Source organism: Drosophila ananassae, chromosome 3L, assembly GCF_017639315.1.
Source record: "Drosophila ananassae strain 14024-0371.13 chromosome 3L, ASM1763931v2, whole genome shotgun sequence".
Lineage (NCBI taxonomy): Eukaryota > Metazoa > Arthropoda > Insecta > Diptera > Drosophilidae > Drosophila > Drosophila ananassae.
Window position 1 is genome coordinate 17,143,886 of NC_057929.1, and position 24,026 is coordinate 17,167,911.

At 45.0% G+C, this 24,026-nt stretch overlaps 2 protein-coding genes across 2 annotated transcripts; one reads left to right on the forward strand and one right to left on the reverse strand.

Annotated features, from left to right (window-relative positions):
* The first annotated feature begins 701 nt into the window (after positions 1-701).
* LOC6496545 lies at positions 702-17,454 on the forward strand. The gene is made up of 4 exons (XM_032450734.2): positions 702-953; positions 4,475-4,564; positions 4,626-6,686; positions 16,970-17,454. Exons 1-4 carry the CDS (start codon positions 921-923, stop codon positions 17,186-17,188), a joined length of 2,403 nt encoding a protein of 800 aa, XP_032306625.1. The 5' UTR covers positions 702-920; the 3' UTR covers positions 17,189-17,454.
* Positions 8,181-10,216, reverse strand: LOC6494029 (cytosol aminopeptidase). Its single transcript, XM_001961081.4, has one exon. It carries the CDS (start codon positions 9,872-9,874, stop codon positions 8,285-8,287), a length of 1,590 nt encoding a protein of 529 aa, XP_001961117.1. The 5' UTR covers positions 9,875-10,216; the 3' UTR covers positions 8,181-8,284.
* Positions 17,455-24,026: the final 6,572 nt, after the last annotated feature.

Below are 24,026 nucleotides of genomic sequence, written 5' to 3' on the forward strand. Positions count from 1 at the left end.
GAAATGGGGAATTTCGAATACACTTCCCAGCCAAGTCGAACTGAAATGCATTTCCCTAAAAAATGCATACCAAGTAGATGCAACTTCCTTCTGAGCGTTGCAAATTTAATCACTGGCTTAGCGATATGCCCACTAAAAACTAATATTAAAAATGCAGAGTCCCACCAACACCGCCGACTACACCACCTCCACCGCAATACAAGTCCCGGCTAAGACAGGGCTCAGTCGGGCCAAGAGAGAAGCCAAAACAACAAATGCGAAAACTGAAAACTGAAAAGCCAAAAGCAAAAAACAAACACAAAACTGGCTGTCGCCGTGAAAACTGCCAGGCCCCGAACACACACAAAACTCAAGTGGCGCGAAAATTCGAGGCACAGTTGCAGCAACAGCGCGCAAGCGTGCGGTTTTCCCTCCACCAGCTTTTCCAGCCAAAAGTAAACTGAAAACTTAAATTAAAACTTGCATTAAATAAATGAGAAATCAGCCACGAACAAGGACGAAAAGCGAGTTCAAACAAAATCCAGAGACAAAGTTTAAATCGAAATACCAAGATATGGGTTGTGTTTTCCACGAAAAGGATATTAAAATTCATTTAATTTGAAAAGAGTGTTAAGGAATATTAAATTTAAAAAACAAAGTGAATAGCTGAGAATTAAAATTTTTTTCCTTTGTTGTATTTTCAGAATTAAAATAAACAAATACCAAAGTCAAAATTTTGAAAGAAAAACACTTGCAGTTGAAAAATACCTGCCAGCTTGAGGAGAAGAATTCGTTGTGAAAGAATAATAAAAGTTAAACAACAATTACAAATTGAGCTGCCACTTTCGTGAAAACGCGCAACGTGCAACGTGCAACGTGCTACTTGACGCCTCATTTGGCCGAACTTCCGCCGACATCCCGACCGACCAGGCCCAAGGAAAATGGCTATCTGCGGTGCTGGCACCACCTTAATGGTAAGTGCAAAGGTTCATCATTCTGAAATTTTAACATAAATAACAGACAACTGCAGGGGCAACTGAGGCGTGAAAACAACAACCGCCAATGGAAGAGACACCACCTTCTCCTGCCCCCTTCTCCACCTCCTCCTCTGCCCAGTGCCTCTGGCCAAGGGAAAATTTTTGCAGCCATTGAAGCGATTTTCTGGCCAGGAAATGGACGATCCAGTCATTCCATATGGCTTGCAGCTTTTTAAACACATTTTGTTTTTTTCTCCACGCACATTTTGCGAATAATTTATTTTCATGTTCATGGGCTGGCACTTGAACTTCAATTAGCCAGGAAACATTAACGGCGGGGTCTTGGCCAGGCTTTTTCCACACCGCCTTTCCCACCACCACTCATTTAATTAACAGCCATAAAAAATCATAAACCGAATGCGAATATTTCAAATGCATTTTGTTGCATTTTGTTGCATTTTGTTCGGTTAAATTCATTACGCAACCGGCATTGGCTGTTTGTTGGCCGTTTGGGGTGTCTTATGGCATGCGGCATGTGGCATGAGGCATGGGGCGGTGGAAAGTGTGGAAAACTCTTTGGCTATTGAAGCCGATTTTATGACCTCGACTTCATAAAGGCCCGTAACCGTCTTGGTTATCTAACCGAATCGCAATCGCAATAGGAATCGGAATCCATATCCAACTGGTAGTCGAAACTGGAAATTTGCAATTTAAGTGGATGAGAGAAAAAGTTTGCGGCCATTTCTTGCATTTCTTTTGAGCCAAGTTTCCTTGTGGCCAAGGAAGTGTAGCTGCACCTACATACCCTCCCCACTCCCAAGTCCAGTCAAGTCTCCTATGTGCATTGAACTTGACTTTGCTTCGGGTTTCTGGCCAGGCCAAATAAGAAAAAACAGAAGACCTAAAACTGGTTCTGCTCTGCTGATGTTGCAGCTGCAGCCCAGGCCGCAAGCAGTTGGTAGCTTCCATGCACCACCCACCCACCACTCGCACTGCCAACAATTAGCCCAAGCTGTGCGCCTTTTTGCTGCTCCAATTTCTTTTGGTCGCCCGGCCCTCACAGTCTTGGCCAATTCTAGCCAGTGCTGCTGCTGCTCCGAGCCACGTTTTTCCGCCTTGTTGCATGCAACAACACAGCCAGTCAAGGAAGCCGTAAGCGCATATTGCAGGCAACAATTATACAAACTTGTGGCCAAACAGCAATTACAGAAACCATTTAATGAAGCAACCTGCCCCGACACGAAACAAAAAGGAAATGAAAAGGACACTAGGGAGTGGGCACTAGCCCCCAGTTGCTGGAAAAGGATGTATTGATTGCTTCTTTGGGGTATTTGATTCATTAGCCTTACAGTGCGGCCTTACTTTTGAATTTAATACCGGAGTAAATGCACATTTAATAGCTTGTGTCAATTTACAAAATGGCTTCTGATATTTTCAAACTGTAAGCAAAATCCTGGAATGCACAGATACAGATATATGCCTCAGAAAAGATCCAACTTTCATTTGAAATGAAATTCTTAGAGCCCGAGCTCTGGGAAAACACTCTTTTTATTTATTGTTATTTATTTTTGGGCAAGCTCTGGCAATTCCCTGGCAAGGAAAACTCGTAAATAAATATAAAGCCAAAGAAACCAAGGAGCAATAGTAAAATGTAATTTAATCAAACTTTAGCTGGCACAGCAAATATTAAAGTTTCAATTTGAATCTAATGTCAAAACAAACGAATGCCGAAAAACGAGAAACTTTTAGAGCGCCATCGCAGATAGATAGAGTTCTTGAAGTGGTGCGCGAGGACGGTTCCTTTTGGCTCTTAGCGGATCGTAAAAGAATTGTTAACTAGTTTTTCGCAGCACTTTTAAGGCCATAAAATCCGGCAGAGCAAACAGAAACAGAAACGCAAATAGCAACAATTTTTATCGCTGTTTTCTATTGAATTTTAAAACGAATCCAGCGCGTGTCCCAAACTGAAATGAAAAGACACATTTCCCCGAGACCTGGGGAGATGGAGAATCGGAGGAGGAGGAGGCCCAGCCGTTACAGGGGCATCCTGCATCCGGCAAAGTGTTAAATAGAAAGCACATAAAATTTTATGCAACCTACAGTTGGGTGCTCTTCCATATAAAAGTTGTCGGGGACGGGGCGGAGGGCACTGCAGAAAGTGCAGTTCTCGCCTCAGTCGGCCAGGTTACTAGGCCCAAGTGGGCGGAAAAAACGCCCCAAAGAGGGGGGACGGGGCATCAGTCTGATGTCCTTGCTATCCTTTAGCCCTCTGGTAGTGTGCGAGTGTGGCAAAGTTCATAAAAATTCACTCAGGCGCAGTTTTAACGGCCGTTAAATGTTTACGCGGTTGCATTTTTAACGACCGTTGACAGTTCATTTGGGCTTAGCTCGATGGGCTTAGTTAAATGGCTTCCAGCGGCGAGGCGCTAGAGAGACCCGCGAAAAGCCCTAGATCCCAAAATTGAGCCATTCCGTCCACGTTAAAATTGAATTATATTGCATTGAAGTTGGATAAGTTCCTGGTGGTGTCGTTGCCGCTTCTTATCGCAGTCCATCGCGAAATATAAGCCAATGATGCAGCTGGATCTGGTTGCATCACCGCACCAGTCGACTGCAATTGCAATCCCAGTACCAATACCACTATTATTACCAATACCATAATTGGTCTTACGTAAATCGAGAGTGGCAGAAAAGCAATTGAAATCGCCAATCGATGAGTTTAATGGCCATAAAAGCCAAGTTCAACATGTTGACGTGAAAGTGGTTGGCTCAATGAGCAGACCATGTGGCACCATGGCACCATCGCGCAGAATCACTGGCCACAATTGCCCCAAGTTGCACAGAGCGCGTGCTCAACTTGTTTTCTGTTTGCTGTAAATCAACAAGTCTGAGAATAAGCCAGCGTCCAGCCAGATTCCAGTCTGGCTTGGAGCTTCCGTCCAAATGTGGCAGCAACATCTTTGCTGGAAAGTGAAAGTGGGCAGGCGGCTACCAAGATGCAGGTGGACGGGTGGACATATTCGGCTTATTTATGGTTTCGGACGGCATTTCGTATGTAAACCAAAGTTGGTTCAACCCTCGCCGATTTATGAGTTTTTGTGCATTCATAAAAATGAAAATTATCAAACCACTTTGATCGCAAGCGGGTATGAGATCTCCATCATTGCCAGCTTTCCTTACTTGTTTATCGCAAAAATTGCAAAATAAACTGATTCAAAGAGTTTTTATATGAAGATATTACATTTTCGTTAAAGGTATATAACTTGAGAATGGACTGTACTTTAGAAAAGAGTGGTTTGTACCTCGGTTGTACACATAATCTTAGTGGAGCTCAATACTTCATTACCACAGAACTATTCAAGTTAACAAAGAAAACTTTCATTACATAAAATCTTTTAAAAAAAATGTATGGTGATCTTTCAAGCCGATGGGTAAAAATCGAATTTTGACGAAAATATAGTGGCTAAAATATTTTCCAAAATTGTCTTCTGAAAAATGCTTTCTTCTCTTTATTTTAGCTATGGTCTCTGACTGTAATTCTAACTTCTGGTGAAGCCACGGAGACATGGCAGAGGCTGCCTTCCCTGGAAACATTCTCCAGCTATGAGGTAAGGATACTCCATCAAAAACCATAAAAAAAGTAACCACCCAACCCTTGATTACTTGCAGGACATGCAGCGCTACTTTGATCAGCGGAACATGCGCAGCATGCGACACATCGACAATCCCACGGATGACAGCTACTTGGAAGCCTTCAACCAGTACAACGAGCAGCTGGCGGAGCAGTCCCATTCCAGGGTAAAAAGGGAACAAAGGGATGTGCCCACCGCTCCAAGGATGCTGCGCTTCGAGGTGGCAGATGCCGTGGAACCGAGTCCCGAATTGAAGCAGATCCTGCGTCAATATCATGCCAGGGCTCTGATGGAGAATCCTCCCAAGGTTTCGAGTAGCACCACCCAGGCGCCATCAGCGGCTAGTAGCACCACCGTGAAAAGTGTGCGAAACCGAAAACCCCGCCGCCAAAGACGATCCACATTCCCGGGACAGCAGCCGGCAGAGTTTAAAGTCCAAATGATTCCCTTCGAGGAGACTGATGCCCGGGAGCCGGATGCCCTGACAGCCCAGCTGATCAAGAAAGCCCGAACCTTGGACCTCCAAAGTCAGGCTACCAGATCCTCTTCCCTGGGCCAGCAAGTGAAGCCCCAGGTTGGGAAGAAGCAATCCTTTCAGGTAAGAATCCGGAAAACAAAGCGCTCCAAGCGATCGGCTCCTCCTCCGCAAATGATTAAGTTCGAGCTGGCAGATGCCAAGCCCCTGCCCCAGAGATCTGCGAAGCAACTCCATCTCCCAGAGGCACCCACTCTGCTGACCATGGAAACAGAGGCCAAGAACCAGACCCAGACCACCACGCCCTTGCCCCGTTTGGAGGAAAACGACATAATGACGGGAGAGGCCACGGCGGAGACCAAGAGGATGTATGTTTACAAAGAGGCTCCCCACAGTTCCGGGCACTTGAAGACCAAGAAGTCCCTCAGCACCCTCCCCCACGAAGTGCAGAAGGTAATCAGTCATCTGATGAAAGATGGCCATGGCGGAAAGGCCTACGTCAAGTATCTTCCAGCCCAAAAATCCGACTACGAACACTTCAAGGCCAAGTCAGTTCCCTATGGCATTAAGCCCTTGGGTAATTATGTGAAATATGTGAAGCCCACAGATCCGGCTCCAGCCCCCACACCGGCGGTGCAAGTCCACATCCAGCCAGTGCCCGTGGTGGAGCAGCTGCGATATGTCTACAAGCCAGTTTATGCCGTGCCTGCCCCCACCATCGCCCAGCCCATTGTGGTGCAAGATGCTCCGGCCACCAGCAGCGTGGTGGAGGAAGTGCATCACACCTACACGGCCGAGCTGGCGCCTCCGCCCACGCAATCCCTGGATGTCGTAGTGCCTCAGTTCCGACCCTCCAAGCCGGACCCCCTGCTGTCAGAAGCCCCAGCCATTTACGGAAAGCCAGCCGGCCAGGAGCCATACCAATACGAAATCCAACAGGAGGTCTCTCCCCTGATTAAAATCGAGTACCACGCCCCTGCGGACAGCATCAAGGAGCACTACAAGCAGCTGCCGGAGTTCCAGCAACTGTCCACGCTGATTGGCAAGTCGCCGGATGACCAAATCCACGGGCTAACCTACCTCTTGGCCAAGGAGATGCAGGCCAAGATGCAGCGACAGGGCAAGCAGTTGGTGGATCCCCGTCCCCAGGACAGCACTGCGCCCATTCTCTTCCATCCGGCGGTGCAGGCCCCTGCTATTTCGGTGGCACCCACTTTAAAGACTCTTCTGCAGGATCATGGCTCCCTGGGCGTTCAGCCGGGACGACTGATCGGCATGGCCAAGACCAAGCAGTACGTACCCATCATCGAGCCGGGAAACAACGATGTGAAGGAGTTACCGGCCGTTCCAGCCAAGCTGCCCACCCCCAGCTCTTACATCGACTACACCCACGGCCATGGCCTTTCCAACGGCTATGAGGGCGTGGCCGATGTGGAGGAGCCAGTGACCACGGTGGAGCATGTGGTGCACCATCCCACGGTGGCCACGCTGCATCCACATCCGCATCAGCACCACCTGCACGAGCCCAGCCACAATCTGGTGGCCACCGTCCTGCCGGCCGAGCTGGATGCCGACAAGGGTGTGAAAGGATTGCACTTTGTGCACGACCAGGACGATAAGTCGGTGAGTTTTTGGGAATCGTAGATTTAATCACGTTTTAATGGGCAGTACAGTTAGAACTCGATAAGAAGAACAAATTGAAGCAAGTCCTTCAAGAAGGACGTCCTCTCACCTGCCATCCAATTAAAGTCCATCTTATTGAATCCATACTGTGCTGGTTAATATTGGAAAGTGTTCCTGCCGCAGTCGGGTTGCGGGGGTGGAATATGCACTTAAATTAAAGCATACCTTGGGGCGCTCCACAGAAGGCTCGGTGCTCCCGAAAGCGTGCCCCATTGATTGGCATTGGCGTAGGCAAAAACACAATCAACATAAATAAGGGGGGAGACTTCTGCGCCCGTGGCAGAGGGGGGGCTGTTGCCACAATCACAATCACCAGCACAAGTACAAACTCAAACAAGCCGGGACGTGGATGCAGTAGACACTGCACGACACTGCCGCAGTCACAACAATAGAATACCCTGCAGCAGGACTTTCCCCCTTTTGGTCCTTTGGCACTGCCCCGCCTTCTGCCCTCCGCCCTCCCCCCGAAAACTTGGCTAGTCTGTGTGCAATTCAGTTTGATTGCCGATCCATGTCTCGCCGGTAATGCACTTAATCGAATAATTTTCAAGTTCGACAAGCATTTTCAATGTCGTTAGCCAGGCCCCGAGCACCCTCTACCTCCCTACTGCCCCATCCTGCTGGCTGAATGAGTATATAGTATATATCCTTATGCATGTACGTGTATATATTGAGTGTCTGAAGACCCTTGTGCCATATCGTCTGCTACCTGGCAACACAGCCACAAAAGCGATGCAAACGACTTCGCTTTTCATTACTATACTTCACCCATCCAGGACACAGAACGCAGGGATAGCTGGGATGGCGGTCTGTGTGTGCATTTTGGGGCGCTGTCTGGACCAATTGATATAGATATATAGTCGCATGGCAGCAGTGCCGATGCGATTCAATTCGATATAGATTCATTTGGCTAACCACAAGCACTTGGAGCGTGTGCCGAGAAAGTGCTTCACTCCATGCGTCTTGGAATTAACATTTTTTTACCTCCCATGGCTGGCTGGAAAAGAAAAAGTTTTCACCTTCGCGGGGGTGGTTCAAGGAGTCCTGCATTTAATTTATCTGTATTTCTTTAGCGAACCGCAAGGCAAAGAGTTTGGGAAGCGGCGGTTCTTTGTGCTCAGCCAGGCAAAAGGCCACAGGAAAGTATCTTCAAGACTGTCAAGGGGGTGTGGGTGTTTGGCTGGAAGCGACCAGACATACCTGGGGCGGGGAAATTAAAGGGAGTTAGCAAGGATAGAGGATAAAAACTTGCAACAAAGTATCACTTTTTTAAAAGCGAATATTTGTTAAATGTCATTAATATCTTAAAGCTCTAAAGTTACATAGGACTTGGGAATAGTTTCTTAAGAGATTGGCTAGAGTCTCAGAGCCTACTGGGCCAGTTATTTCATAATTTGATTTAAGCCCCAAAGAAATACAAGATACACCCTAGGATTACTAATACGCCGCGCATTATATTGTACTTATAAAAAATGAAAAATACAAATTACTCGTAAAACAACTTGGCTGCCGTGATGCAACCATCACGAGTACTCCTCTCACTTCATTTCGGGACAAGCTATTTGGTAGACGAACTGCACCAGAGTGCGCGTGGGCCGTCCGGTCATCCGTTTCGCGGTAAGATACGGCACCAGCCCGTACTTGGTGAGAAGCCCTGTGCCGCGGGTATCCAGATGAGCCCAATCCAAGCAGGGCACCAGCTCGTGAAGGATGGCAGCCGCCAGGCAGGATGAAGCCAGGCCGCGGCCATTGTTGCTCAAATCGAAGGAGCGCTCATCGGTGACCTGCTTCTTGTAGTAGTGCCACAGGGGAAGACGCCACAACCGATCGCCGGAGATGGCACCGGCGCGCTGGAACTGCTTCCAGATGTAGTGCGAGTTGGAGAAGATGCCAGTAGCACCGCCACCGAAGGCCTTCTTGACGCCGGTATTGAGGGTGGCGATATCGACGACCAGACGGGGCAAATAGGTCTTCTGCCCGTACAATAGGGCGTCGGCGAGCACCACCACGCCGGCCTTGTCCAGGTCACGCACGGCCATTGTTTTGCCATTGAGGAGCGTGATCACGTCGCCAGGCTTGGCCGACATGCCAGAGGGCATGTTCTCGCACAGGGGAATAACGCAAGTGACATTGATGGGCAGGGACAGGGCGGCGACGCAGCGCATCATGGCCACCACGGCGGCAGCGCCGGACATGGAGCCACGGTATTCGTCCATACCCTTGCAAGGGCGCAGGTTGATGGCGCCGGAATTGAAGGTGATTCCCTTGCCCACAAACAGGATGGGCTTGTCCTCGGGAACGGTGCCGCAGTAGCTGATCTCGAGGAATACCGGCGGCTCGCAACTGCCCTTGGCGATCATGAGGAAGGCGTTCAATCGCTGCGTCTCGATCCAGTCCATGGTGCGCACCTCGACACTGATGCCGCACGGGCAGAGGGCGTCCACCGCGGCCTGGGCGAACAGGGTGGGGGTCATGCAGTTGGAGGGGGCATCGCTGACGCGTCGGGCCAGGTTCTGGGCTTCGGCCTTGAAGATGCCGCGCGTCCAGCCCTCATTATCGGACGAGTCGAACAGCTCCAGTTGCGGTACCATGGGCTTGTTGGCCTTGGAGAGGTTATCGGGGAACCGCCAGACGGCCAGCTGAGAGCCTTCGGCCGCCTGTTCCGCATAGTCCATGCCATCAACCGAGACCAGACCAACGCCCTGGCGCTGCAGGGCCCGTGCACCCACTCCGGCCGCCACGCGGACAAACTCCATGCCCTCGTCAATCATTTCCAGCTCGTTGAAACCGATGCCTTCGAGACCCACTCCCACAACGGCCACCGAAGCAAATTCATTGTCGATGTTGCTGAAAACCTTGCCGCGTCCGAGGCGGCCGTCCAGGCGGGTCTCGCAGATCACCTGCATCAGCTTCCCGTCAGTTCGGTTGTCAATCTTTTGGCCGGCCGGAGTCAGCTTGGGGTCCTTGTCCCCCTCCTTCTGATAGAGACCGACCACCACGCCCTTGGTGAGGGCCGAATGCTCGCCACAGCCGCTGGTGAAACGTACGCCGATCTTTCCCAGGTTTTGGGGCTGGCACAGGACACGCACTGTCTTCAGAGAGCTCTGGAACTGACGTACCGACTTCATCCTGCTGCTAGTTGAGGTTTTGTGGCTATTTGCTTTTTATGTATGGGTTTTGCTGTTTGGCTATCGTACTTGACGCTTCGTTATTTCGTTAAAACACGGTATTACCTAATTTCGAGTCCAAAATACAATTTTTTTTACACGTACACTGAAAACTTATAAATTTTGTGGTAAAAACAAGTCCGTCTGATAGACTAATAAAAATTTATATTAATACCAAAAGTATAGTCAGTAAAGTACAAACGAAATAAAAAAAAAAAAAGTAGACGGATAATTTTTCTGGGGACTTTTTAAAACGAACTCTGTTCTTTACCGGCGTACGAATAAAATTATACTGAACATACCGGACCAGCTCCTCTACAAGTCGATCTGTCAGCTGTCAGATTTTGAGTTAACATTTCAAGGAGTACCTGATTGGGGTTTTAGGATGTAGAGTTTGTTAGAATTTTGTGAGTGATTCCCGGACTCTATATTAGTGGTAATTTAGCAAAGAGTACCCACTGCATATCATTTCTTTGATAACCCGAATCCTTTAGGTTTTTATTGCCAATACCATTGACGATGTGGAAAAATGTTTTCCAAAGACTTTGTATTTTGTATTTAAGAGGAAAACAACTTTATTTGCCAATAAGAAGAACAGCCTTTCTACCATTCACACTGTCAATCGCCTTAAAATTGTTTTCGATTTGAGGCAAAGTGTCTCGCTTTTTATTCGATTCTAAAACGAGAGACAGGGCCGAAGACGGGTGGATGGTGAAAAGCTGATTACATTTTATTTATTGGCGTCACCGAATTGCAATGGGCGGATGGAGGGCGGAGGGCGGAGGAGGATATCTGGCATCTCTCCGGTCAAGTATCCAAGTATCCGACTTTTGCGTTAATGCGCATTAAGCTCGTTTTCCGGAATGCAACAACGCCAGGCAAGGATCAGATCCGCCAAACAAGCAACCGACCAGCCGGCCATCCAACCAGCCAACCAACCAACCAGCCCAGTAAACAAGGAGCCAGTTGGAGAAACTGGAAATGGCCAGAACAGGGAGAGAGCCTGGTCGGAAGCTGGTGCTGAAGCACACATTGTTTTACTGCCGTTTAGCATGATTTTTAATAGGCTTTTGCCTTGTTCCTGTCGGAGTTGTCGTCATCGGACTAATCCTCCCCCTTGTGCTTCGGTCCGGTTTGTTAAGTCCCCCTCCCTTCATCCCCTTTCAAAGCGACGCCTGATGGTCCTGATGGCGGGTGAGAGCAGGATACCAGGATACAGGACATTGTTCGCCTGGTCCTCAGTGTGATGTCCCTGGTCCGTTCAACTCTGACAGCCAAACGACACTTGTTAGGCTCAAGTTTAGGTTTAGGTGGATGTTATGGCCGCTTTTGCAGCGCCGACAAGGGGGGATGCAGAGGGGCGTTGAAAATCCGCCCAAATGGGGGCCCAACATGCCGTTGCAATGCTCGTCATGGGACTTGTTTGACGGCATCTGCTGCTGCTCCTGCCCCTACACCACCGGCTACTGCTCGTGCTCTTTTTGGTCCTGTTCCTGTTCCTGCTCCTGGTGCTGGTGCTGCTCTTTCTAACGTGTGCGACATGGTCTGATTTTTCGGGCATTTGTCATTTTATTGTGGTCGAAATGGTTGGTAATGGTCGTCACTCAGTCCCGGAGAATCCAGACAGTCTTACATTGATATAAGGGATGACTTGGGGCATCTTTTAGTCTCAAACTTTTGGTTGAATCTTATTTTGAAAGCCACTTAGTTCTAAGTTGAAGTTACATCTAAGCCCCATCATTCATCAATTCCTCTTAAGGATGCCTCACTGTACTTGGTTTGCTTTATTTGTGTGTTTGCTTGCCATCTGCAGGTGCAATATTTTTGGGTTCCCACTCACATATTTTAATTTCATTTTTATATCAACCCTTTTCCCCCTCCGCCGGCTTGTTTTCTTAGCCCATCCCCCTCACTTCTTGGCCAAAAATGGTTTTGGGCGCCACAGCTACCATATAACATATATATATGTTTTTTTGGGCCAAGTGTTGAAAAGAGGCTGCCAGGGATTTAAGTTTCATTTAATGGAGCCCTCGAACATATGTTTTTGGGACTGTAAGTTCTGTGTTCCGGCATTGAAAATCACTTGGACTCAGCCAGAAGGTCCAAGGGTTTCTCTAGAAGCTTTTATGGCCTAAAAGGTTACCCTCCTGGTTCTTTGGGGCATGTGTTGCTAATGTGTTTCGGGTTTTCCTGTCGTGCAATTTATGGATTTTCACTTATTCTATTTTAAAATTTAAGAAAATTTGCAAGCCAGTTGAAAAATATATGTGTAAACTGGTTAGGGAGGTGCTGCCTCAGCACATCTGACCCGATAGTTGACTTTAAATTAGCTTCACTTCATTCGCTATCCATAATAAACCACATCCACCCAAGCCCACAACTCCAACAGCTAATATCGCAGAGAAAAAAGTGTATGTGGTAGGGCGTTCTGCCCATCCTGTTGGTGGGTCTGGGTCCTGTTCGTATCCCTATTCCTATTCGTATTGCCATTCGTATTCCTATTCCTATTCCAATGATGTTTGCAGCGTATTGACAGTCACATTCGCATAAAAATCACGTAGTTTGACATTTTTCTTGCTGCTCTGCCATTTCGTTAGATGGATTTTTTGTGCAGGTCCGATTCGCCCAGGCCAGGATGAAAGTGTAGGAGCACCCCAGCTCAGCCCAGCATAGTCGGGAGTAGAAGTAGCAGCAGCTGTCACGCAATCAGCCCGAGAGCAGAGCCAACAAACTGATAACTCAATTTTGGTTAGAGATGCCTGGCCAAGCTCTGAAACGAAAATTGCTAACAAGCGAGCCATAAAAAGTGTGGGTGCTGGTGTGGGTCCTGGTGGTTGCATTTAAAATTTTTACCCACTTTCCACTTTAGCCAGCGCATTTTCCGGCACTCACCTGTAAATTATACAACAATTTTCGTAGGAGGTCCGGTGGTCCGTTGGTCCGCAGGTCCGTTCCTCTAATCATCGTACTGCTCTTTTTCGAAACTGCTCCTCCAGGGCTGTCATAATTGCGTGGCCAAAAGTTTCATACACAGAAACAAAAAGCAACACTCAAAAAATATATATTTTTTTATAACAAAGGAATAGTCCGTAGGTAACCTTTTCCATTCAGATCTACCAGAGACTTTCCGCTTAAAATATATAAAAAATCTTGGCTAGCAAACTGATGATATTTTATTTTCAATGCACCTTCAATTGTGTCAATGGCTGCCGTGTGGCATCAACGAGCCCAGGACATTCATTTGCCTGACGAAAGCTGTTGAACACGTTCCATTTGAAGGGGATTCACACGCCTGCCAAAGCCTCTCCGCCTCCCAAAAAACACGCCCACCCAGCACAGACACCCACACATGAAAGTGAAGCCCTGAACGCATTACATTGTAAAATTGGTTTTTGTAAATTGTTTGGACACAACATTTATTTCCATTTAAATGCGATTTGCCTCGACTCGGTGCTGACCATCGCCAGCTCTCCCAACTCTTGTTCAATTTTAAATGAGCATGCAGCTGCAGCTGCCACATAAGCCTGCCTCCTTCCACAGTGCCGGACCGGACAGACCCCTTTGCCGCTTCTGCAGATTCTCTGGCTGGGTGTCCCTTGAGGTTTTTGGGTTTCGGTACGAGGTGTTTGCAGCGCTTAAACGAATTGTGTGAATAATAAACGCAACACACTGGGCAAAGGCATCTGGAGCTGGAATCGAGGCACACGAGACCATGGTTAGAGGGGGCATGCCAGCTTTAGTTACCCAACAAGGATTAGCGTTATGGCACTGGCGGGAAAGGGAGTCCGGGCTTCGGAATCCTGAATCCTTTCCGGCTGAGTGCAAATCATGAGCTAATTGAAGAGGGTAGCTAATGCAGCGCTTTGAATGGCTAAGAATCGGCTTAGCAGAGTTGGGAGTGGAATTTAATTTTTATAAATTTCTATACCTCACAGGGGTGATGGATGTAAAAACGATACACTTTCAAGGACATCAGAGTGCCAACAATTGTCTTGCCCAACCGCAAATGATCAACTCTTCCTTGACATTTGAACCGCAGAAGTATGACAGCCCGCAACAAATCGAATTATGTGGAAAATCACAACAAAATCAAGTCGGGCAATGATTGGAGACTCGCCCACCGCAGTTAATGAACTTCCTGACCCCCTCGGGTGGCCGCAGGGGTTAACCACAAGGGCTGTGGCAAGGTGGTGTAGGGAAGGGCATACTGTTTGAGGAGAATAGGGTTAAGGCCAGGCCAGCCCAACCAACACCAACACCTCCACCGCCGCGGGCTAAACAAAAGGCAAAAACATTTTAATGAGCGCGGATGAGATGACAAAGCCAAGGGGAAGCCGAGTGGTAGGAGGGAGGGGCGTTGAAAACAATGCTGATTACATGAAAATTAAAAGAAATAAAAGTCAGCCAACACCAACGCCTTGGATGTCCAATGTCAAAGGCATTGCTCGTTACGCCCCCAAGCCCCTTCAAGGAGCTTCCGCCGGGCCGAGAGTGCCATGAGCTGGGAGGGTTTTGGAGAATTTTCGCATTAAGTTACCAGAAGAGTTGTGCTCCCCCCGGGCTTATTGCTTTTAGCAATGAAAAGAAAGTTGTGAGCTGGCCGGCATGCCAATTCGGACATAGTTCGGCCATCGGATCGCTTCCTCCTCACAACTAAACGAACTCACGTACTTCTTGCCTCAAATTGCATTTTGCACTCGATTCGCTGCACAATCCGCTGAAAGCCAATGTCCTGGCGAAAATGCCTTAAATGCAAAAATAAAAAAGTGTCCCCCCCCCCCCACAAAAAAAGCACTTTTGTCATATTTGGCCAAGCTTTTACCTTCCCATTGACATCTATCTTATTTATCCATCCATCGAAGTCCAAATCCAATGGCGACGGGGCACAAAAAAATGGCCACGTCATCGGGACTCACGGTAGACTGTCCCGGGTCCTGTTCAATATGGTACGTGATCAGATTCGGGATTCCAGTCGGCTTGACTTGCCAGGACCGCCCTGGACGGGGCTCTCGATACTTTCAGTACAAACGTTTCCCAGAATCTGCATTGTAATTATGTGCACTTTAATCAAATCAAGTTGTAATGAAATTCCAAACTGCAGAGCCTTGCAGTAAATTTTTACATCTTGTCTGCAGAGCCACCAGGCACCAAATAATTTGCATATTCCCCCCACGGTTGCGGTTTATTTGAATTCTCTTTCTATATTTTTTCCCTTGATGTATGCTTCCTGGAGGGAGGGGAGACCCAGTCGGGTATATTGTTGCAATCTATTAACATTTTTTTTCTATAACCGCGCTGTTAATGAAGGACTCGGGACGCCCCCATCCGTCGGAACAATTCAGAAATATTTTTTGCATTTCATTAGTGAATGGAGAAAGGAGAAATTAAGTGCAAATGTTGGCAAATTGCTGGAGCAAAGAATTTATTAATTATGATTAACGCTGTGGCGGAAAGTAAATTGATTTTCATTTCAGTCAAAGGCAAGTGACTTCTTCCTGGGCCTGGCCTGCCCTTGCCTGGCAAGAACTTGGTAAAACAAATGTCAATCAGGCCTGTAATCAAAAGGAGCTAACACCACCTCGCCAAGTCTATAAATTTTCTAAAGCTCGCCGAAAACTTTTGTTCTGTCACACGGAATAACATTTCCCTTCGGCAAAGTGAAATCTAGTCAACAATGTAACTTAATTAAACTTAATTTACAACTCATTAACATATCAAAAAGTTTGCCACGCCCCCCACTTCTGGCACTCCGAGAGTGCCGGTACTTCTGGGCACAAATCTTCGGGCCAGGCCATAAAAACCGCAAAAGCAGCCCAAAACATGTAGCGAAAGTTGCCAACAATTGTCGTCGAAAGCGTCGGCAACGAGATCCTGAACATTTGAATGAGCGGAAACGGAAACGCACACCCCCAACCAACACACATCCCTACATACACACTTCCCCTAGAATTCCACTTATTTTATTTTATTTTTCATTTCGCTGCGAAATACTTACAATAAAAAGGCAAAACCAAAATTGTTCACGACACAACAAAACGAAATCTACGCTGCATACAGAATGTCACATTTGAATTTTGGGCGAGATGGGGGTAACTGATCAGGGGGCTTGGGACTTGTCAGGGGCGGGGGTGGCATTGTTGGAAATATATATATTTGTAAAGAAAAAGCTGCTCTTGTGCCATATATTGTTGCAAATTTCATTACGCACGCGCCTCCTGCCTCGATACAATTTACAATCGCATGCATAACAAACTGAGCCGTGCGAGTGACAGACAGGCAGGCGGGTAAGGATGGTGACCCCCTCCAAGTCAGCACCAATGCTTTGTTTTGGCCCCCTTTTTTGGTCTGATTCCCTTGCCCCACCCTCGGCCCTATCCACTGTCCAATCATCATCAGATACTCTGCCTTCGCCGAAACACTTCCACTTCCACTCGATTGCCTCGATTTCGAACTGATTTCCACGTATTGGGAAAGTAATGTTGAATTGAATTTTACAAATTTTTTCGACTTCGAGCTTAGACATTTTTTGTTTAATTTATCATTGTATTATATTGGTTCTAAGACAGCTATGTTTTGTTTCCATAAATTATAATAACTCCATTCAATTCTATGATTTTCTAAGCAGTTAAAGAGCAGTTACATGTTTCCCCAAAAACTCTGAAGAAATCTGCAGTAATGGCCCAGAAGTACCTAGAGTATACCCCATTTAACCAAATCAAACTCTATATTTTCATTTTGAGTTTGCCTGCAAGTGTCTCCTGGCAATGCAACATCGCATTTTCCAGTTGTCGCCGCCTTCTGTCTTCACTGTACATGACAGTGTGCTTAATGCATTTTGCAACGCATACTTTTCAGCATGCGCACGAATTCTCGGCGCCAGAAAATATGCATATGGGCGGGGGAGTGGGTTGGTTGACTGGCTGACTGGGTGGCTAGATGGGTGCTATGGCCAAAATCCGAATTGCAACATATCGGTTTAGTGAACAATCTAACGATAATATATACGAGTAACTTATTTACCAACTTTCCAATCTGCCTCCGGGTATTTCGTTGCAGCTGCAGGAGTATGCCTCAAAGTATGCGTTCGGTTATCGCATACGTGATTTCCATACCGGCAACGATTTTGGCCACAAGCAGAACCGGGACTTGCACGGCGTGACACGCGGCCAGTACCACATTTTATTGCCGGACGGACGGATCCAGAACGTGATATACCACGCCGACGACTCGGGCTTCCACGCGGATGTCAGCTTCGAGAGCGGCGCCAAGCACTGAGTCAGATGTTGGGAGATGTTGGGAATAAAAGTGCGACCTAATGTGCAATCTAGAGTCTAAGCCAGAATAGTTCAGTTTCGGCCAATCACAGTTCTTGTTAAAACACTAAACTTAGATGTAAGCAATTTCCATCTCATTTATGGTTATTGAGCGAGAGCTCAAATTAGTTTAAGCTCATAAAAAATGCAAATTTAAATTAAGAAACCAATGCAATAATGCATGCAAACAATGCCAACCAATGTGTTTAATCGATGTGCAATAAAGTGAAATCAATAAATTACATACAACATTGGCAGTCTCCGAACAGTCTCTGTCCGGCTGGGACTGGACGGCAGGAGGCCTCTGACAAATTGAGGCAACTTTCCACAAGGCAGCGTGTAAAATTCGAGATGAAACCTTCGAATTGGCAGATGAGCTCGACGTATTTTTTTGTTCCGTTCATTCCGTTTGCCTTTCGTCCATAATTGACTTTAAATGTTCGTTATTGTGCGTTTAACGCACAACCTGAGCAATTATTCAAGCCTTGCCAAGTGACCTTTCGCTTCCGCTTGGCCTTTTTCTGATTTCAGATGTCGGATTTCTGATTTCAGTTTCATTTTTTGTGGCTCCGTTTCGGTTATTGTTATTATTGCTCTTCTATGGCTCTTGTTTGGCTTTAATTAAAATTGTAGCAAAATTTCTTCTTGCGATCTTCGCCCATCCACTTATCCATTTATCATCGGACGAAGGTCAAGGTGTTGCTTGTGTTTCTTGTGGATCTGGCTCTGACTCTTGCTCTTGGCAATTTGTATTGGACTTGCACTCCAAAAATTGTACTTTAATTAATTTGCCTGGTTGGAAAATCGATCGCAATGATTTTTTTATGCCCCATCATCACCGTCATGATCATCAATGTTGGCTGTAATCATCACCCCGGCAACATCACGTACTTGGCCCGAGAGTCCGGGCCATTGGCTTCCAGTTTCGATGTCATCGCAGATACAGATACGCAGATGCAGATACAGGTTAGAAGGCGAAAAAAAACCGCAATCACATGTGCTACCTCTGCTACCATTTAAAGTTCAATGTTGCCAACAATTGTAGAAACAAATTCGAGTCTCAGTTACTTCTGTTGTTCAGGTTGTTTCTGTCGCTGTTGGCCAATTTGCTTGCCACTTTCCGGCTCCGCACCTTTAAATTGCTTTTGGCATTATTCTCTGTATTTGTTCTGTTTTTTTTTTTGTACATTTTGCTTTTGCATTTTTGTGTTTTTAAGGCTGTGCGGATTTTCATGACGAACTCATGCAGAGCTCATTAACTAATTTAAGTGGCAAGCTCCAACAGTGGGCGCCATCAGTTTTCGGCACTTCCAAAACGTATTCATAGTTTCCCCAGAAAAATGATTCCTTCTGCTGAATTAATCAAAAGAGCTTAACGAACTATTTGCGAGAATTTCTTATTATATATTCGGTGAGGGAGTGCCTCATTATCATAATTAATTCATCAACTTTTTGCTGCCACTATGCAATAAACAATTTGGAACATGATCTTTTTAAGCTTTTAATTTTTTCGATACTTTAATTGTTTTGACATTCAAAGGTATGAAAATGATTTGTTTTTTTCGAGTTCCGAGTCACTTTCAGAAGACCCAAAAAAAAAGATGTTGAGAAGAGACGTTCTCCTTCTAAGACATTTTGGCTTTTTGGATGGCCTGGCCAAGTTGGTGGGTAACTTGATTGACATTAATTGCCATCGCGACCGGGCCAAGAGATGCACACACATCGCTCACATCACTGCACTTGTTATGACTCTGTCTGATTTCTGTTTTTTTCTGTTTTTAATTCACTTGGCAATAAGGCAATTCGCGAGTTAATTAAAACAAAAGTTGAAAAGAATGCACAATTTTGACAAGATTTATGTGGGGTGACCTCAAAAATGGTATGAATTCGGTGGGGCAATCCATGAGAACGAAGTGCATTATAATTATGGTATTATATATAAATCAGCGCATTAGTCGTGGCAAAAAAGTCCAAAATAAAAGAAGAATCGTTGAGGGAAAATTATACTTCACGCCCACGCCCTCGCGAGTCGCGACTCTCGAAACTCTGAGACCAAGCCCATTCGCAATTCTCAGGCTGCATGTGAAGCCCAAAATAATAAGAAAAAAATAAAAACTAAAAAAAAAGATGGCCAAGAACTCGGGAGGCAGGAGGAACGAGCCGAGTTGAAGTTTTTGGCGACGATAATAAAATCCCATTTAAGTTTGACGATAAGTTTTGACCATTAGTCGCTTGCCAGAGGCTCTGCGGCTCTACGGCTCTACGGTTGTGAGTCTCCGAGGGGGCTGTCATTGCAAGTTAAATGCTTTGGATTTTCTCTTTACTTTTCAGTTTTTTTTTTCTCCTGGATTTCAGTTTTGGTAGCAGCAAGTTATGGAGCCAACTTGGTGCGCCTCACATTGCAATTGATAAGCGATGAGGGCTCTGCCTATGGGCGTGGCGCGGCTAATGCGTTGCCAGAACTTGGCTAAATGCTGTCGCCTACTGTTTTTGATAAATGTTCAACCGAATTTATCTCCTGGTGATCAAAGTGTGTGAACATTTGGCAGCCAAAATTCTGGCACGGAAGTTGCGGTTCAATTTCCACACGAGGAAGTGGTCGAGGAAGCTGATTTTTTAACAGTAATATTAACTTTTTAAATCAAATTTAACTTGATGCTTGAATTTATTTCCTATTAATAACTATTTTTTTTTACACAGCTTTAATCGTAATACATGGCGTATGATTGATTTTAATAACATGGCGTCAAAATGGCGTCTGATGGATTTTAATCAATCATACAGTACAGTATGCAGTTTTATAAATCACTGTTTTTCACAAAAGTATGTTTAAATATTTTTTAAACTTAGCCTTTACATGATTTTAATTTCAACCTTTTATATTTTAAGACAAAGAGGTGCACATATGTGGTATGATTAATATCTTTGAAGACTGTGATTAATCATACGCCCCGTTGCCATTTAAAATTCATTGATCCTCTGATATTCTAGTTTGAAATAAAAACTAATCTTGTTCAAAATGCAAATAAATTCCCCTTAATTATGTGAAATTATTTGCAATTAAATTGATTGTAAAACCTTTCTAAATAAGATGTAACCAGCGATAGTTGTTTTCTTGCATTTGGCCACCAAGGGAGCCTAGAATGTATCTGTATCTGTAGGTGCACCCTTTGCAGGACTTAGATAAGCAACAAGAAAAAAAAACATTAAACACGTAAACAAGTCAGTCCAGGTTACGGCTCAATCGCTCAAGATCCCGGGAGCAGAGGAATTTCCCTCTAGCTGGCTAAATAAAAATTAACAAGGATAAATGATGCGAGGATGTCAGACAATGCGGGTAATTGTTCAGCAACCTCCTCCACTGTCTCCCAGTGTGTGTGTGTGTGTGAGTGTAAATTGATTAAATGCGAAATTGGAATATGCAAATTCGAATGCAGCCCTGACATACACAAGCCCAGATACAAATATATATGTATCTGGGGGATACAAGAAACCGGGACTCGAAGTGGGCGTGGTCGAAAGACGGAGGGCGTGTGCTAGGATGTGATTTATGTTAGGTGCAAAGTTTTCCACAACTTTTTCCTCCACTTCGTCGCCAGCCTTATTATTTTTTGCACATTTCTTTCCCTTTTTGGGTGCAATGAACGGAAGTGCAAAAGATGACGATGACAATGAGAGGAGAGAGAGATGGATGCACAGCTCCAGAAAGAGACAGAAAAAAGGTGAGACGAGAGGCAAGGCCGGAGGAGGAGGAGAGGGTGCAAAAAATTCGCTTAATTTGTCTCAAGAAAAGCCAAGCGCATGAAAATTTCCATTAAGAAAAATGGTGGCAAGTGTGGCAAGTGACAGCGAAAGCTCGACGAAAGCTAGCCAGAAGAAAAACTTATCACAGTTCCGTGGCGGAATAATGAGAGCAATCAACAGGAAACTCCGGCAAAGAGATCAAATCAAATCAGGGGCAAGTGCCAAAGGAGATTGCAGTAATGAATGCAGCGCAAAAAAAGTTCCCAACTTGCAGAAATTATCATAAGGCAACAACTTTATTAATGAGAATCGCTCAAAGTAATCACCTGTCACCTGGTAAGGAATTTTCCCAGAGAACTATTTCCAGGCAACTACTCCATGTAAGTGGCCTGTCATTTTTCATCAAAATCGCACCAAAAGGCACGATCGCGGGGAAATGCCAAGCAAATCGAACGACATTTGATGCGCCTCCACCGCCGGTCTATCAGAAACTTTATTTAAGCCATCAGAAGTCCAAGACATTTACTCTATAAATAGCAAATAACAAAAAAAAAAAGATTCCGAAAAAAATGCAAATCATCCAGCGCGTCTGGACCCGAAATAAAACAAAAAAACACGATCGCCAAAACATCGACCACTTCTCACACCAAATCCAGCAACAAAACAAGCCACAGAGCCAACCAAAGCCACCGCAGCCACATCAGAAGCTGTAATAACACCAGTTTGCAACAATAGCTCTAGCTGCAACAGCAACAGCAACATTCATTGCTGGTGGCAATAAAATGCGGCAATTACATAGTTGGCTATTCTAATTCACTCATTTTTAGCTTGAAAGAGGTGCGCCTTTGCCGCGGCGTGGAATGTCTTTTGGTTCTACTCTGGTGCTGCAGCAGAATAACCTGCAACAGCAACAGCAGCAGCAGCAACCATCAACAGGTGATTCGCCTGAATGTTGCACGAAATGGGCAAAAAAAATTCGAAGAAAAATCATTTTAAATGCTTCTTCTGCTGCAGAATTTGAGTCTGTTCTTTTAAATGTTAATTTTTTTTCTTTGCATTTTGCATTTTGTTGTTTTTTGCTTTTTCTGTTGCCTGCAACAATTCAATAAACTGCAACAAAGCCAACTTTAAAATGTCAACAGCTATGAGCCAACGAAAAAAAAATTTAAATAAAATTTGAAGTATTGGAAGCCCACGAGATGTTTGAGTAAGTTTTGCTTCCGTTTCGCTTGAAGCTCTCAAGTGTCCACTTGATGAATTAGGCGGGAAATTTGCAAAACTTTATTGCCTTGGACATTTTGAAAAATGATCGAAAATTGAACAAAACTGAAAAGTGCAACAAACGGCAGCAACAGCAGCAGCAGCTGCCAAGGCGATGACAACGAAACAAAAGTTTTCGGCCACCAAATGTTGCCCAATTGATGTCAAGTTATATATTGTTGAAATGAATCAAAAGAAAATTTTGAAATATTACTTGCACTTGGGAATTATATAAAAATTCGCCCCATCATATTGCTCTAATTACTTTTTTTTTTTTTTTCATTTGGATGAAATATTTTCGTAATCGCAGCTACCAGCAAATGCACTTAATAAATTCAATAGCGGCTCAAAGAAATTTTAATGTGGATCGGAGTGTGGGACTCGAGTCTCGGTGGTGTGTTGCCCCCAATTGTTGATATTGTGGGGTATTATGTTGTTAAGACAGTTTTGACAGTACGAAGATGTGCGTGAATATGTGTGTGTAGTGTAGTGCACTTATACATGTTCACCGTTCAAGTGTCACGGAAATCAAAAGTTAAAAGTAACCAAAAAGTTGTTCAATTACTTTTCGTACACTGACGATCGATGGAGGTCCATGGGAAGCTGGCAGAAGCAGGTGTAAGATGGGTGATTTGATAGGGTACACATGTTTCGGTTGTTGGCAAGATACACTGGGAAAAATATTAATAAAAATATAAATAAATAAATAATAACGATATATAAGTAATTTTTTATAGATTACAATTTTTCTTATATGCTTATAATATTTATAACTAGAGAAAGTGTAGGCTTTTTAATCGGATTCTCTACTGACTTGTTTCAATGGCTTCTGAAAAAGTACCCAAAAGTATGCAACCAAATATTATTTAAAGAATATTAAAGTGGCAGTGAAGGGTACCGGGTATCATATGATCGAGAAACTCTAATAAAGATTTTCTTACTTGATTCCTCTTCAATCAAACCCTTAAATAATATTTCTCTCTCTGCATCTTTATATCTAATTTTAATATTCCGCACACGCACACACATCATCACCTCGAAAGTGGTCTATAAAAATGTGAAGAAACTTTGAAATCAGTCATCAAAAATAGATTGCTTTTAATTGTTATTTAATCTCGAAGTTCGGAGGGTAAAAAATATGATATTCCCAAGGTTAATTGGTTTGGGACTTTGATGTCTGACGGAAGGAAGGAGCCCAACCACAAGACCCTCGACACACGTCCGTGTTGTCGAGCCTTGTGCAACAACAACAACGGCGGCCAATACTTGGTAGATAAGTTTTAGGTTTTTCGGCTCTTTGGCATGAGCCTCACGTCATAGATTGCATTTTGGCCAAAAAGGTGGTGTGGTGGCAGTGGTGCCTGGTGGTTGTAGGAAATTGGGACGCCACATGAACACGTTTGCAGCTTGTGCAATTTTCACTGGCAGCCGCATCACGTTTTTCTCGCCTCTCCGAAAACTTATTCTTTGGGGTTCTTCTCGGCTGCTTTCCCAAAAAGCCAAACAGAAACCAAAAAAAGCAAAAAAAAATAAAAATATAAAAGAATAAATTTCAAAAAAAGGGCTCTTGATATCTTGGGGACCGAAAACTGAAACTATCTGACATTCCCAGTGACATTTTCGTCTCGATTTCAGCTGCATTGCCCGAGGGTCGAACTTCATAAGAAAAAAAATGAGAAACAACAAACAGAAACTTAAATATCAAATTTTGGCCGTCTTTTTTTGGCCAACTACAATATTTAATGAAGTCATTTGGGGCGTTGCAGAGTTGTGTTTTTTTTTGGCTGGAGGTCTTA

Bases quoted from the DNA above. Each gene is read 5' to 3' on its own strand.
- LOC6496545 (XM_032450734.2), top strand. From the start codon at position 921: ATGGCTATCTGCGGTGCTGGCACCACCTTAATG. The intron at 4,565-4,625 runs GTAAGGATACTC...GATTACTTGCAG, and splicing joins AAACATTCTCCAGCTATGAG to GACATGCAGCGCTACTTTGA. The intron at 6,687-16,969 runs GTGAGTTTTTGG...ATTTCGTTGCAG, and splicing joins ACGACCAGGACGATAAGTCG to CTGCAGGAGTATGCCTCAAA.
- LOC6494029 (XM_001961081.4), bottom strand. From the start codon at position 9,874: ATGAAGTCGGTACGTCAGTTCCAGAGCTCTCTGAAGACAGTGCGTGTC.